This window comes from Ziziphus jujuba, chromosome 7, assembly GCF_031755915.1.
Source record: "Ziziphus jujuba cultivar Dongzao chromosome 7, ASM3175591v1".
Lineage (NCBI taxonomy): Eukaryota > Viridiplantae > Streptophyta > Magnoliopsida > Rosales > Rhamnaceae > Ziziphus > Ziziphus jujuba.
This window is the reverse complement of record NC_083385.1, coordinates 27349815-27367021: the sequence shown is the minus strand read 5'-3', so window position 1 is coordinate 27367021 and position 17207 is coordinate 27349815. Positions and strand designations below refer to the sequence as shown.

Here is a 17207-nt window from a genome sequence, read left to right as displayed (position 1 = left end):
ACCAATCACTCCCAAAGGGTATAATTATATTCACAAAGTATTGAAAAAAGATCCTCAAAATTTTCAACAATTATATAGGATGTATCCTGATGTATTTTGAAGCTATGTCAAATTATTAGAGAAAAAACATATTTGCAGGATATAAGATTCATTTGCATTGAAGAAATGCCTACAACATTTTTACTTATCATAGGTCAAAATTCTTACTATCGTATGAGTCATGAAACATTTAGTCGATCACATTTCACAATGAGCAAAATCTTCAATAAAGTTTTGAGGGCTTTGAACATAATAGCACCAAATATGATGGTTAAACCAAAATCTACAGTGCCAACTAAAATAAGAGAACATACAAGATTTTACCCTTACTTCAAGGTAAGTAATGGATGTTTTATCTATTTTTTTTTTTTTGAAATAATAATAATTATTGTAATAGGTTTGTTATTATTAGTGTGTAATTATTATTCTAACACCTTATGTTTTATGCCAATTATAAATTTTGTTATTTCTTTTAGGATTGTATTGGAGCTATTGATGGCACACATATACCAACAACAATAAAGGGTCGTGATGTAAGTAGCTACCGTAATCGCCATGGAAAAATTTCACAAAATGTATTAGTAGCTTGTAACTTTGATTTAGAGTTTATATACGTACTCAGTAGATGGGAGGGTTCGGCTCATGATTCAAAATTGCTATATGATGTTTTATTAAGGAGGAATGGACTTAAAGTGCCACAAGGTATATATTATTTTATTATATATATATATATATATATATATTTCAATATATACTAATTTTTATAAAAATAATATTTATGGATTAATTATTAATATCTTATATTTTTAGGTAAATATTTTTCTGATGGATTGTGGATTTCCAAATCGTCGACAATTTTTAGCTCCATTTCGAGGGATTCGATATCATTTGCAAGATTTTTCTGATCTAGGCCGTTACCCTAAAACTATAGCTAAATTGCTCAATCTCCATCACTCTTCATTAAGAAATGTAATTGAGAGGATATTTGGTATGTAAATCTAGATTCATAATTTTTAAGTCTGCGACTCCATTTCCATTGAAGACACAATCAGAGCTAGTTTTAGCTTGTGCAGAACTGCACAATTTTCTTCGCAAAGAACATCTCTCTGATGAATTTCCAATAGAGCCAAATGATGAATCTCCATCACCGTTATTAACATAAGAAGCTGAATGAAATAATTTTGAGGAGCTGTTTGAAAGTCAAGAGCAACATCGAGACAATGTTAATGAATGGAGAACTACAATTGTTTAAAATATGTGGATGGATGTCTAAAATTCAAGAAATCAAAGTAATGAGCAATGAGTTCTTTTTTTTTTTAAATAAAATTTTGCATATAATAATAAATAATAGAGATGATATAAGACTATTTGATATATTTATCTAATAATAGAGATGATATCAGTGTTGTTGTTTTTTTTTTTTTCATTTTTTAATAATATTTCAAGAATGATATTATTAAATTTAATATTCATGTATATGTTGTTTACCTATTTATTAATATTTGTTAATTTGTCTAATATCATAAATGTTCAACAATGCTAATGGTATGATAAAAATGAATAAATAAAAGTAATAAAAAAAACTTTACTTATAGTATAATTGTTTTACTAAAATAAATTATATTATTCACCAAAATAGTAAAATAAATTATATAAAAAAATTTAAAATCATTAGAATTTCATAAAAATCTGTTAAAATCTATAATATAAGTTCCACAAACTCTATTAAATTCCATATAGAATTCTAATAAAATACACATTGTCAAGACCCATCCAAAATTCTTCACCGGAACCCTAAACAAGCCCTGATCCCATGGAAACCTTACCGGATCCTCCAACGGAAAATCCGGCAGCATCTCCCCTAAAGGTAGGACTTACCACAAAATTCCCTGCACATAAAACACACTCCAATAAACACCACCTTATTCCTCCCACCTTACTACAATTTGTTTCCACAAATTTACAGCACTCAAAAATAATAACAGAAAATTAATACAGTATTTAATAAAATGTATCCAATACAGTATACAGAGCATTATACAAATAAATATGAAATTAATACAATGTCAGATAAAGAATCAATACAAGATGGAGAGGAAAAAGAAGAAAGAAATGCTTCTTGGACTTTTGGCAATGAACTGAGACATTGAGTTCGCCCTCGGACAATCAACGTCGACTAACTTGGACTTAAGGGAACGAAATTTAAAAATATGAGATGCTAATCATCTCAGTGAGTGATCCTATCTACTGTACAATTATGATAGTAACGATAATTATAGCACATTTGATTAATTAAGAATAAATAATTAATTAATAATAATTAATTGGAAATAATATTTTCTCTTAAAATCCTCACCATTCACTCCGTTGGAAAAGTTCCTCTTTTAAAATATTTTTACAAAATCCAATATTTTATGCCCCAAAAATCAAGGAATAATTAATCTAATAAATAATTAAATAATCCAAATATGAATAAAATGTAATGAAATATAATAAAATAAATTTAGAATACTTGCATGAAAGAAATATAACATAAAGGAAAAATTCAATATATAATTTATAAAATTTGATTTAGTAAATCAAAATAAACAGTATCAAAAATATAATTTAAATAATTACAAACAATCCTGTAAAATAAGTGGCAGAAAAATACTATAATATTCATTTTGAAATATTCAACCAATCTATATATATAATATTTTTATGGCAAAATGCATTTTAAAAACAGTAATTTAAAATAAGTGACATAAAATATGAATAATTGTATCTTAGAAAATACTAATTGGAAATAGATTATAAAACAATTGAAATACATTTAAATTTAAATACGAGTTTAAACCTTTAGCATTTGAAATTTATATCTGGAAAATAATACTTGACGCACCACACTATATACCAGTGATGCCCTATGATATCCAGCGTCCCGAACACCATCTAGCGGGAGGTTAAAGAGAGAAACTTGCATATGATTGCTTCGGCATCCAGACAGCGCCGCTGCTTAAACTGTCAATCCGGCCATGGAGGAGGGCGGCTTATGGCCAATATCAAACTTGCATGCCCTCAGTCCAATGGCAACTCACGGGAGACATTATAACTTGCGTGCTCATCCACATACATAGTACAGAACACCAGTACTGTTTGAATGCATCTAAAATAAATAACCATATTATATAAAAAAATAATAATATTTTTTCCAAAACTCACCGTGGGAATTATACCATTTTTCAAATTCTCCATCCCACATTTTTCTTTAATAACACCAGCATAAATCCATCAATAATATATAATTTTTCTCATATCATAAAATCAACTAGATAATATTTCAAGTGCATAAATATATTTTTGAAAGCACCATAACTTAAATCAATATTTTCCTTTAAATCTTTAAAATCAAATTATACCAAAAATAATATTAAAACCACATGAATTTCATATGTAATTTAATTCCACAAATCCTCAATACCATAAAATAATTTTCACAATGCATAAATTTATATAAATGCATTTTTTTAATCAAAATAAATTCACAAATAAATTCCGTAATAAATCAAATAATATTACTTTTATAATTCCTTTAAATATCAAATTTTCATAAAATCTAGATTTCCATAATTTATCAAAAATCATATATTTCAATTTATTCAAATATGGGCATCAAAATTTAATTCACAATTTATCTAACAATTAACATAAAATAAAAACATTCAAATATTAAAATATCACAATATAATTAATTTGACTCCCAAAATTAATTTTGAAGGTGGGTCACTTATCTCGAGCACGCAATTAACCCAAGATCCTCCATGGGATCAATTCCACGACGCACACGTGCTCCTAGAACAACAATATTATACAACTCAAATAAATTAATATTTTATTCGGATAAATAATACCCAGTACCCGAGGGGTTTAACACAAACGTTAACCAAAATTTACGAGTAATATACTGAAACGAAGCTTATGGAACGAGGATCTCATTACCGGTCTTCATTGACCCCAATTCTACCGATGGTGGTCGGAATTTGCCCGGGAAGTACTGGCCGAACTTCACCTCCTCATAACTCGCGAAGCACTTCGAATTTAAACAATTGGAGACCATATTTGAACTCAAAAAACCCAAAATAGGGGAAAAGGGGTGGAAGATCAAACTAGATTGGCTGGAAACGGCAAGAATCGCCGGAAAACTCAACCCGGAAAAGGGGCGCGTCCGGCAGTGCGTGTGGCCGTCCGGTGGTCGGAATTTGAGAAACGGCAAGGACCCGAGAGGAGGAAAATGAAAGGAAAAGAAAGAAGAAGAAAAAAGCTTCGGCCCTGCCGGGGGGGGGGGGGCGTGGGGTGTTTTTCCCACGTGGGGGAAAGGAAAAAAAAAGAAAAGAAAAGAAAAGAAAAAGAAATAAAAATAAAATAAAATAAAATAAAATAATTAAATAATATTAAAATAATATTATTGTATAGAATAATAATAAAATAATATGGTATTTAATTATGGTTAACATGTGCCATTTCACCGTTGTGACACATGGCACCCTTTATTAAGTACACATGGTACACTGTTCACATATTTAAAAATAATATTAAAATAATACTGTATTTGAAAAATTCTATAGGTTCATAACTTTCAAATCACATGTCCAAATCGGACATACCGCTAGTCTATGAACTCGTATTGACGATTACTTCACAACCATGCATAAGTTAAAACTCAACTTTACATGAACAAAAAGTCAACTCCGGCACCCCTTGGACAGTTTGGACCTCAATTTGTTTGGTTCATAACTTTCAATCTATAGCTCCGTTTTCAACGTGCTACTAGTCTATGAACTTGTGCCAACGTGTACTTCGTAACGGAACCTTGATCAATATGAAATTCCATCGGAAGCAAAAAGTCAACATTTGACCCCTTCTCGGTCAATGATAGTCAAACCGGGTCAACCTCGGTCAATTTTTAGAAGTTCTGATGTACTTCGAGATGGGATGTTACACACATAGAGTTTATAGAAATCCATAAATTCCATCAAACATATTAACTATTTTAAAATCCATTAAAATCCTAATTAAATACATCCCTAAATGTATAACTTTAAAGCAAAAAAGAAAAATCCTAAATGAAAAACAATTAAAAAGTTTAAATCTTAAATTGTAACTTTAATAAAATATTATATTGGTTATTGTGAAAAATTAACAAAATAATGAAAAATATAAGTAAATTAATATAGTATATTTATTCATAAATGCCAGCTGTGTTATGGATCTGTGTTGTATGTAGTCCATCATGGATTTGTATCGTGCCTGGTCCAAACACAGCTTGTTACGTGCTTCAAATTTGGTGAAGCACAACTTATGGTGTACAGTGATAATTTCTTTTAGGCCTCTAAACTTCTATATGAAAAACAAAAAGAATAAAAAATAAAAAGAAAAACTTTTGCCTAACAATTTTTGAAATAAATTTTAAGAAATCCATAATCATTCAATAAAACTTTAAATTTTTAATTTATTTAGTAATACGTGTTATTAGACTTCTTTTTTTTTTTTTTTTTTTTAAAAGAAACTTGTTATTAGGCTTTCAATTTATTTTTATTTTATTTTTAGATATAGATATAAATGGTATTTTTATTTAATCAACTTCATTTGGCAACTAAAATTTACAGTTGGAACAAAATAAATATATGTTTAAATGATGGTTCACATTCGTTGCTACGCATGCTTAGTATTAATTGCAAAATGTGAAATTATGTATTTTTGCTCTCAGGCAACTCTCTTGATTTATCCATCCAAAATTCAGAAAGTCAACTTACACAAATAATTAAGAAATTTTCATTATTTTCTTTTGATGTCATAAATTCGGATGATTTCACAAACTTTTTGAAACTTTTACACATTTATCATAGTACTTTCAATTTATTTTTTTTAAGAAATTTCCCTTTTGGTATTTTTTTAAAAAATTATTTTTAGCATTGGGTGATTAAACCTAAAACCTCAAATATAATTTCCTGTTATACTTTGAAATGGGCTCATACTTACCATTGCATTTTCATTTGAAAATCCCTTTAATTTTATGTTATTTTGCAATTTCTTATACTTTTAGTCTAAAAACTAAAATTGGATAAAAAATTTTTTAGATCATTTATAATAATTTCTCATGTTTTGATGCTTTGAGTCTCCTTTTGACAGATTGAAACAAAATTAATAGGTGTAAAGTGAAGATAATTAAAGTAATGCAATATATATTTTCAATGTAATAAAAATGTGATAATTATGGGCTCAAACTTTTAATTTCTAAACACGTTATAATTTGAATGTTATAATTCTAAAATCTAATTATTTTATGTTACTCCATGAATGAAATGATGATTTTTTTTTTACCTTGATTTTTTCTTGGATATGTTTTGCACTTAAAATTTCTTATTGATTTTATTTTTTATTCTGAAAAAATGAAGAAATGGTAAAGAAAGTGAAGTTGAAAGGGATGTTCTTGCTAAAAAAATGAAAATGCAAGTCTAAATATGCAAAAATTTCAAACTACAAAGGAAATTTAAAAAAAAAGAAAAAAAAGAAAAAAAAAACTATTGGAGAAGTTTGTGAAATTATTTCCATAAGTTTTACAATATTTATTTTGATAAAGTGTAATGTGATTGTTTGCCCCAAAATTAAAATAATAATAATAATAAATAAATATAAATAAAAATAAAAAAGTAAAAATAAAAAATAAAAAAATAAAATAAAAATTCCAAAGCCCATGGATATGAGAGTGTAAGAAAACACCATCCATTCCAGTCGGCTGCAGAGGCAAAGTCATTCTGCAGAAAATGACACCACAAGCTCTCTCGCATCATCTTTCTCGTCTGGCTCGTCACTTCCCTTGCTTTTCTCCCTTTTCCTCACCCCTCTTCCTCTCCCCCTATACTCGAGCTTTTACCAAGCCTCGTTGCGTCGTCTTCCGCCGGACTCCTCGCCAAACTCGCGCATTCTTCAGCTATAGCTCCTCTCGGGCATTCTCCGTCTTCTCATCGGGCTCGGGAGGTATGGCTGTTATTAGCTGTTTTTTGCTCTTTATTTCTCTTGGGGATTTTTTTGAACAGGTTCTGGGTGTTTTGGCTTTTGTTTTTGGCTGTGGAAAGTGGGTAAAAGAAAGGAACTTTGGGTAGAATTTATCGGGCTATTTGTTTGTTTGGTATTTGGCTTTTTGTTTTTTCAGTTGTGAGTTGCAGAATAGTGTCTTTACTCTTTTTCTACATTGAAACTGGGTCTTCCTGAAGATTGTGAATGATGTTCTGTATATGGTAAAATAAATTAGAGACATTTGCACATTTAGAGCTTCTTCATCTTGAATTATATTCTCTATATTATGGAATACCAGTTGCTAGAATTCCCTAATCGAATCACATTGAAATAGGGTCCTCAATTATCTCTCTAATATTTCTTTATATGGTGGAAAACTTTGTTGAAAATGTTGTAGTTTCTATTCACATTGATACCTTATATTATGAAACTCAAGTAACTATATATTTACCCACCACGTTGCAGACTTGAGTAGTGATGGGATAGTTGATGAAAGATATGATGTGATTGTGGTTGGTGGAGGACATGCAGGCTGTGAAGCTGCCCTTGCATCTGCTCGTTTGGGGGCTAAAACTCTTCTTCTTACACTAAATATTGATCGAATTGCATGGCAGGTTAAGTTTGCGTTTCAATTAATCGCTATTAAAACTTATCCTTCTGTTAGGAGCTGTTAGTTGAATCTCAAAAATTGTTGAAACTTTAGTTTCTTTACCTTATGGAATTCCACCAAGAAGTATTTTGCTGTAATTTCATAAGCTTTAAAATTCATTCTTATAAAAGTTTTTGAGGTATTTCACTTACTTCAATGGAACAACTTGGTTAGTTTTAGTTGTTTTCACCTATGGTTGTAACTTGTAACATGATTCTCATTCGTCCATGTGTAGTTCTTTGTTTTAGGTCTTCTACTCTCTCCCTCTCTAACTAATGAAATTTGGCTTTTATTTTTAATGCATGACCTACTTAATTGAAAGAGCTTCTTACTAATAAAAGTTCAATACAGCCTTGCAATCCAGCAGTAGGCGGGCCTGCAAAATCACAGCTTGTGCATGAAGTAGATGCTCTTGGTGGTGAAATTGGGAAAGTTGCTGACAGGTAAAATATTAAGACCTACTATAGTTGCCTGAAGTTTTTCTCTGGAGCTTTAGAAATATATATATATATATACTTTTTTATTCTTATTGTCTTACCATTATGCATTCTTTTTCCACAAGGACTATGCATTATTGTTGATTGTGGATTTCTGCAGCATAAATATACTATAATTTAGTGTTAATGGTCATGCTGTCAATTGTCAACTGAGAAATTTATTGATACAGGAACTCTATTAGTGTCAGAACTATGAACTATGCATTGTATGAATTGTAGTAGGAAAGGTGAAATACTACATGCAGTAAGGACACATAGGAGGGAAAGTCAAAAAGAGATGATGTTGTTGTTGTTTTTTGCCTACCTCTTCTTGAACCTGTGATCTAGTGGTCTTAGCTCACCTACTTGACCACGGGACTAGAAGGTTGTGGGCAAAGTCAAGAGATGATGTTAGTCTTGGGATATTACAAGGATGAATTGCTTGAGGTTTTTAAGGAGTTTCATGTTAATGGGGTGGCCAATTATATTACTATTTCTCATTTAATTTGTTTAGAAGGTTTGTAAGGCTTAAAAATTAAGAACTTTAGGCCAATTAGGTTGATTACAATTTTATATGAAGATGTGTCAAAATGTGTTATTTTTTACGTTTAGAGAGGTTTTATTGGATGCTGTTTTGGAGTAACAAAGAAATTTTCTTTGAGAAAGAAAAATACTGGATATTACATTGTTTGCTAACAAGGCAGTATAGGAGTGTAGGTATAGCAAGTAGGAACGGAGGCGAAGAAAGTTTGATTAGTAAGGTTGATTCTGAGAAATCATATGAATTTCTGGATTAGAAATTTTTTGGACTGTGATTGAGGAAAAAGGTTTTGGTATTAATGAGGAAATAAGCTGTAGGTTGTTTAAGACTTGTAAATATTCAGTTTTTGGGATGGAGACCAAGAGGTAAAACTTGGTAATTATCCTATTATCGAAAGGATAAATTCTAAATATCATATGGTTGATTTAAATAAGGGATGGATGTTTCACCTTGATTTGTCATACAAGATTAATAGTCAATGATAACAGTAAATGTAAAGTTTTTGGAATAGTTCCTCCTTCATTTGGCTCCCTTGTTTCGTTTTATTGTCATTTGTTAAGACTTTTCTTGTATTTGTAATATTGCCAACTCTTTGGAAGATCAATTTCTTGGGATTTTTGTTGTCTCCTGAAAGATCTAATGATAGAGAGTGAAGAATTGACTTGTTTGTTGACATTCATAATGCAATTTTCCCTCCACTGTCTCTCCCTCTCTCTCTTTTTCTTTTCTTTTTTTTTTTTAATTATTTATTTTTTTAATAGAGAGTGAAGAAGTGACTTGTTTGTTGACATTCATAATGTCATTTTCCCTCCATTGTCTCTTCTCTCTCTCTCTCTCTCTCTTCCTCCCTTTGCCACCCCAAAAAGAGGGAAAAAAAAAAGAAAAAAAAAAAAAAGAAAGAAGAAATAAAAAGAAAGAAAGAATAAAAACCCCAAAGTCTAACTTGATTGATATTTCTTGTTGTCTACTTTCTTCCTGAAACATTCATTTGGAAACTTCTGCACCCTCTAAACTGAGATGTTTTGCATAGAATTTGGCTCATGAACAAGACAATACTAATAATTTGCTTCAAAGAAGAAGCCAAACCTTATGTATCTCCTCCACAGTAAAGTAAAAAAAAGAGGAAGAAGTGGAGAGAATTTGTATTTGGATGTGGCTTGTTTACAACTTTTGGGTGTACTCTTATCAATTGCAATTTGATATTGTACTGACTAAGAAAGGGTCACATAGCTTATTAAATTTTGGAGGCTTTGGTAGTTCAGATAGAGACAAGCTTTCATGGAGATAAAATCTATTGGTTTTGCTTTAAGGCATGAAACATGCAAAATAATTTTTGTAGGGAAATTAGGAAGACATAGAGCTTCTGAGAATATAAATTATTTTGCTTCATTGAGTTTGTTAGCATCCACATGTTTTAAAGGGTATCTTGGTCTTCCATATATCTATAATGGGATAATATTTTGTTAGGGCTTTTTCATTATCTGCAGATTTTTTCTGTGTTGCTGCTTCATTTGTTTATGTATTTTTTTATTTGTTGTTGTTTTAGATGAGTCTCTTTTAGGATGATCTTCTTGTCCTTCCTTTTTCTTCGGTTTTTTACTTGTCCATGCTTATGCTTAGGTGCTATTTACAAAAGCGTGTTCTCAATATCTCAAGAGGTCCTGCTGTTCAAGCATTACGTGCACAGACTGACAAGCGTGAATATGCTATGCAAATGAAGAAAATAGTGGAAAGGCAAGTTCTATTTATCTTCTTTATAATCGTCTCAGGTCTATTTTATTGCTAGAGATAGGCATAGGTTTATTTATTTATAGATATATATTTTTTGGTAAATGATAGGCATAGATATATAAATTGTCCAACATCCCTTTTTGTCATGTGAATAGAAACTAACTGTGGGAGGGGGATCACTTGGCTGATTGACCTCTAATCTTTTGGCATGTGATAACTGTACAATTACTTGATGACACATTCACATATATATGCCTTTTTTTCTTTTTTCTTTTTTTTTTTTTTTTTTTTTTGGGTTATATATATATATATATAAAATTATGCTACAGTGGGTGCTTAATGTCTTGTTGCCTGACAGAGGCATTAGGCAACATGTTTCTTCAAGCTTAAAAATACTAGGGATCCACATTGTGGTGGGGCACGTGGACACACTCTAGCAAATCTGTATATTTGTTGTAAAATTTCAAGTTTCGACAGTTGTTTCTGTAATGTAAGGAACCTTTTTCTCTTGCTTTATGATTTAAAATTTAAGGGACGTTCACTTTAATTTTGTGTATTACTAACCTACTGTTTTAAGCCCTGATTCACCCAATTTTGTTTAGGTAATTTTGAAAATTTTCAGCATTTTATCTGTTGTCTTGGTAACCTAGAGACTAATATGATTATTCTGGTGGCAATTGAAAATCAGATCTGTTAACTGTAAATCTACTTGGCTCAAGGAGCATTTCTCAATTTTAGTTGCTGCAATTGGATATCCTTGTTAGTATGGTTTGTAGCTTCTATTTAATTGACTAGTTATGTATGCCTTACTTTTCAGCACTTCAAACCTTTCCATCAGAGAAGCAATGGTGACAGATATATTATTAGGAAAGAATGACAATGTAGAAGGTGTCTGCACATTTTTTGGGATGAAGTTCTATGCTCCTTCTGTTATTCTCACAACAGGCACCTTTATGAGTGGTAAAATTTGGGTTGGTAGAACATCTATGCCTGCAGGAAGAGCTGGAGAATCAGCTTCGCATGGACTCACTGAAAACTTACAGAACCTCGGATTTGAAACTGATCGGTTAAAAACTGGGACACCAGCACGTGTTGACTGTCGCACTGTAAATTTTTCTGGCTTGGAACCCCAGCATGGCGATGAAGAGGTCCTTCCACTTAATCCCATATGTATGTTCAGTAGAATGATTTTTGCAAAATTCGTACATTCAAATCATGCTTTATAATATGAGTGTTGCAAAAGTGCAACTTAATATCTCATTGTCCTTTGTATCCACTAATCATATTGGTATTGTTAATTTTTTAGGCATTCATCTACTTTAATATATTAGAGATGCTGATTGATTGTTTGAAAGATCTCCTTTTTCCAGTCATTGGATGGGCGGACATGTGAATGTCTACTTGTTTATTGGTTGTTTTTTTATTGTTGACCACATGGAAGAGACATATGACATAGGATTAAACAGTGGAGTGGTTTCATACCAACCTGAGGCAGGATAGCAACAAATTAAATGTCTATATAGCAGTAAAAGAGTATTGCCAGTTATTATTATTATTTTTTTCTATAAGAATTACTTTCTGGGCTAAATTGGTTTAAGAACATGAGAAAAAGATAGCCTTTTTGAAACTTAGGGTGGGTTTGAATTCTGGATTGTGCTGTATGGTATTAAGGGCTTGAAGTTGGAAAGGTTCTTCAGTCTAATGATGTTGTATGGCTGGAATTACTTAAGAGTTTTCTGTTTGGCCATGGTTTAGGTGATGGAATTAAATTTAGGAATTTGATTAAAGGGATAGAGATATATAGTTTAGGGTAATGTTTAAAGATTAACATGGCTAAGTTTGTCATTTTGGGTGTGAATTGTAGTGTTTAGAAGATACAATCTTTATCCTTTTGGCCTGGTTTTGAAGTAGCAAATGTGCTTTTTTGAAATATATTGGATTTCATTCAGATAGAATCTAGTTAGCATTTGTTTTTGGATCCAGTGACATTATGGAGGATGCCAATCAAGCCTGACTTTAAATTAAATCAGTTTTCCTGCTTGTTGTCTGCATTGTTGGTTGTAACATGCTAAATGATGCACTTTAAATGGAACAAAGAATCAAATGAGAAGACAAAAGATCTAATTTAGCTTTTCTATTCAATGTTGAATGGTCATGATTGTTGTTTCTGTTTGCTGAATTTTTCTAAATTTAATTTGGCATTTAACAGGTGAGTTGGTTTAGTTTTGATCCTGAGTTCCATATTGAAAGGGAACAAATGTGCTGTTATCTTACACGCACCACAAAGAATACACACCAATTGATTAGAGAAAACTTGCATGAAACTCCCACATATGGAGGATGGGTTGAAGCTAAGGGGCCTAGATACTGCCCTTCCATTGAAGATAAGGTAGAACTTTATAATTTTTGTTTCGATGTTGCTAATTCTAATCTATCTTCTAGCCAATTGGTCTAGAAGATATCGTAAGTATTTCTTTCCATTATTATTATTATGGGTAATGTCCTGGTCTCAGTGCTCATGTTATTTTTCCCCCTTTTTTTGTTTTTTTGTTAGATTGTTCGTTTTCAGGACAAAGAGTCTCATCAAATTTTTCTTGAACCAGAGGGAAGAAGTGTTCCTGAGCTCTATGTGCAGGTGCAGTTTGACATCACCTTTATGTTTCTTATTACTCTTTAATTGAAGAGGAAATCCAAAAAAATAAAATAAAATAAATAAAGAGGAAAAGAATAAATGAGTGGTGTCTTTTTAATCCTTGGCTATGTCAATTAAAAATGGTAGAAACAAAAGTCAATTTATTCATATTTTTACTTGTCAAGTAATTTGTAGTCTTATGATTTCACTTAGGATATTTTATAAATCTTTTTTTTTTTTTTTTTTTTTCCTTCTTCTTTTACTGGGATATGTTACAAATCTGAAAAGCACATATAGTTACTTCTATTTTGAAGATCTCTTGTAAAAATTATTTCTCTTTTGTTTCTCTGTTTCTTTTGACATATTTAAGAATTAATTGTCCATCTTTATAGAAAGAGTGTTTGTGCAAACTTGTCCAGCTGTTCTGACATCTGTCAAGAAATGACATTGTCAAATTTGCAATAGTAGGACAACAGAAAAATTGTCTTCATATTAGTTACAACTTGTATATATGGTCTATATTTATACGTTACATACATTATTTATCAAATGTGTTCCTAAATTGATTATTTTCATCTCAAAGGGGTTCTCAACTGGTTTACCAGAAAGACTACAGTTACCGCTGTTGAGAACTTTGCCTGGACTTGAAAACTGTTCAATGCTGAGGCCTGCTTATGCTGTAGAGTATGATTTCTTGCCTGCTCACCAATGCTGTAGATCACTTATGACGAAGAAAATAGATGGACTTTTTTTCTCTGGTCAAATAAACGGAACCACGGGCTATGAAGAGGCTGCAGCACAAGTAATTTTTTGAGTTTCCTTTAATCTATTACTATGGAATACCTCACATTTATTTATTTATTTATTTTATAGTTATTGATTTATTGGTTCTTGAAATATTTACTTTCTGGGCTTTTACTTACTTTGATAGAGTTACTCCTTATTTGGTAATTCAAAAAATGTGTCTCTAACAAAATGGTTTTCTAATTTGTTCTATATTCTAGGGTATCATTTCTGGTATTAATGCTGCCAGACATTCAGATGGTAAGTCCCTTATTGTTCTTGAGAGGGAGAGCAGTTATATTGGAACACTGATTGATGATCTGGTTACAAAGGACCTTCGAGAGCCTTACCGCATGTTAACAAGGTAATGAGTCTGGATAAGTTATCCATCAAGATTAAGTAGACTGCTTACTGCTGCCTGGTTGGTGAAATATGTGAATCTAATTCCAAAAGCTTCCCTAGTTTCACAACACTATCATCTCAACTTATTTTTTGCATCATTTACTTAATATTCTACATTAGAATCAACTCTTTCTGGTTTTATACTTCACTTAAGTTTCGTATATGTTGATGATAACATTTCTTAGATAGATGCTCAAAATAATCACTTTCTTCAATCAGTGTTTTCTTTTAGTGAGTATTGAAGTTATTGAGTTGCTTACTGCAAGTCTCTAGTCAAAGGAAATCACTATCAGGCATTACATATTTAATTGTTTGCAATATTTGAACCATTTATATGTCATTGCTAGTTGCATAATATCGCATGGTTCCTTGAATCCTAGAAGTGAGTTCCATATGGATGACGTTTTAGTCATAGTTGTTATTGGTATAACAAACATATTAGACTTGTTCTAATTGCTATGTATATCCCAGTGCAAGTATCTATGGTTGAGGTCTGGATATGTTCTTAGTGATTATAGATTATGTTTTCCGTTCTGAGTGCTGGCAGGAGTATGCAGTACTATAAGCTTTGAATTTCACAGAAAAATTTGATTAATATGTAAGACTGGTAACTGATCATATGACCTTGCACAATCTTCATATGGAACTCTTCACAACCTATTTAGGACATGCAGCAATTATAGTTATTATTTGGTAAAAAATATGGTACCCTTTTTAAGCTCATTTTCCACAGGGTTAATTCATTTTACAATCTTTTCAGAAAGACATTGCCTTCTTACATACAGAAAAATATATCAAACCCCTTAAACTATCAAATAATTAAAAATAACCCCTCAAACCATGTAAGTGACAAGTAGCACAAAATGATAATAATCACACTCCCTTTTCTTCATTTCTTGATGTGCTAACTTTGCATTACAATATCTAATCTCTTTTTTTTACCCATAGTCGATCGGAACATCGGTTGCTTCTTCGATCTGATAATGCTGACAGCCGTCTTACACCTTTGGGGAGAGAAATTGGTTTGATAGATGATAGACGTTGGAAACTTTACCAGGATAAGCAAGCTCGAATTTCAGAGGAAAAGAAGCGATTGAAAAGTGTTCGAATTTCAGGTTCATATCTTTACTTATTTGGGATGGCAGTAGATAGTTTACTTAGGCCAGAAGGCAAGAAAGTTAACTTTCAAGATTCACAGGCACAGTGTAAATTTTGAAAAAGTATGATGTTTAGATTTCCCCTGTTTGAGAATGAAGATGTTGGGTTTTTTTTTTTTTTTTTTTCTTTTTTTTTTTCTGTCTTACTTTCAGGAGGAGATTTGGCAGTCGATGTGACTCACCTGTCTGGTCAGCCTGTGAAGGACTTCTCGACACTAGAGAGTCTTCTTAAGAAACCGCACATAGGATATAAAGTTCTTGATAAGCATGGTTTTGGGAATCATCTCTTGTCAAGAGTAGAGAAAGAATGTGTTGAGATTGATATCAAGTATGAGGGCTTTATTCTGCGCCAGCAGAGCCAACTTCTACAGGTGAGTAGGAAGGATTATCTTCTGGTATTGACATGGAGTTCACTGTTGCTTCTGATTTATTATCTGCCAAACTGCATTTTTAGGTCTAGAATGTTTAATTGATCATTTTCAAAGTATATTAATCATTTTTTGTCATCTACTTCTCATGCTTGTTCTGTGTTCTTTAGATGGCCCATCAACAACATAGACCACTTCCAGAGAACTTGGATTACCATGCAATGACAACTCTGTCTCTTGAAGCACGTGAGAAACTCTCCAAGGTTTGTAGCATATTTATTGTCTATTTCTTTTACAAATATGTCTACATGTAAGCTTTGTGAAACTCTCGTAAGCCATGTAGCAGAAATAAATTTTCATCGAGGCAATAACGAAAAATATTATTTTCAAACTCCATGTAGCATTTTTTTTTTTTTGGGTTTTTGATGAAATAATTCTGAAAGAATGTGGCAAAGGTTTGGTTGTGATTTGAATCCCTTTCTTTCAGGTGAGGCCACAAACCATAGGCCAAGCAAGCAGAGTTGGTGGGGTAAGTCCTGCAGACATTACTGCTCTTCTCATTATCCTCGAATCTAATAGGAGGAAAGCTCAAGAACAGAAGAGATACCAGATGCTGACTTCTATGAGGATAGACACAGATGGTGCGCCTGAAGTTCCTATGACTCAGGCCATAGGCTCATGATATGTTCCAAGAGACAGACGTAGCATTTGAGAATGTTATGGATGTATCATTCTTGAACAAAATGAAAACCGTTACTTCCATCTGACTTGTAATGTCCAGAGGCTTCTTGGTTTCTCAAAATGGGAAATCCCAAGAGAAAAGCTGGTTCAGAAATACGATTATGAGGAACTTCACCAAATTTCCTATCAGCTGATGTGTGAAATTTGATTGGTCCTTGACCAAAACTGCAAGAAGGTGAAGATTTCAAGCCACTCAGAAGTTCGGAAATTTGCTAGCGTTTATAGATATTTATTCAGGCATTTTATATTATTTTTTGACAGTATTTGTCATGCAACATCTGAGTTATGAATTTTTCATCTTCTAAACATTATATATATATATATATATATATATATATATATATGTTGTATTAAATTATTAATGCTTTTGTTTGTAAATTGTTGTGAAAAGTCTGTATACAGCCTTATTACCAAAAAAAATAAAAAAAATTGTATATATGCAACCTTAAATTGTATCTAAAGAAGCTCTGCATAAATGTGTGACAAATGTCCGACTAAAGCTTATTTATTCTCAATCTTTGTTCTCTCCAAACAGCCCTAATTGGACACAAACTTTTCCCGCTAATTGTTAATTATTTCTTGATTTTCGGATGCAAAAATATAATAATAACAATAATAATAATAAAAAT

The 17207-nt window shown here is 31.5% G+C and overlaps 1 protein-coding gene and 1 pseudogene across 1 annotated transcript; both read left to right on the top strand.

Moving 5' to 3' along the window:
* The first annotated feature begins 249 nt into the window (after positions 1-249).
* Positions 250-1312, top strand: LOC132804502 (uncharacterized; annotated as a pseudogene).
* A 5468-nt stretch (positions 1313-6780) lies between these two features.
* Positions 6781-16956, top strand: LOC107425659 (uncharacterized). Its single transcript, XM_048479467.2, has 13 exons — positions 6781-7059; positions 7564-7712; positions 8099-8190; positions 10385-10498; positions 11313-11643; positions 12705-12884; positions 13050-13130; positions 13711-13929; positions 14132-14274; positions 15261-15427; positions 15623-15840; positions 16008-16100; positions 16325-16956. Exons 1-13 carry the CDS (start codon positions 6846-6848, stop codon positions 16517-16519), a joined length of 2196 nt encoding a protein of 731 aa, XP_048335424.1. The 5' UTR covers positions 6781-6845; the 3' UTR covers positions 16520-16956.
* The last annotated feature ends 251 nt before the right edge of the window (positions 16957-17207 follow it).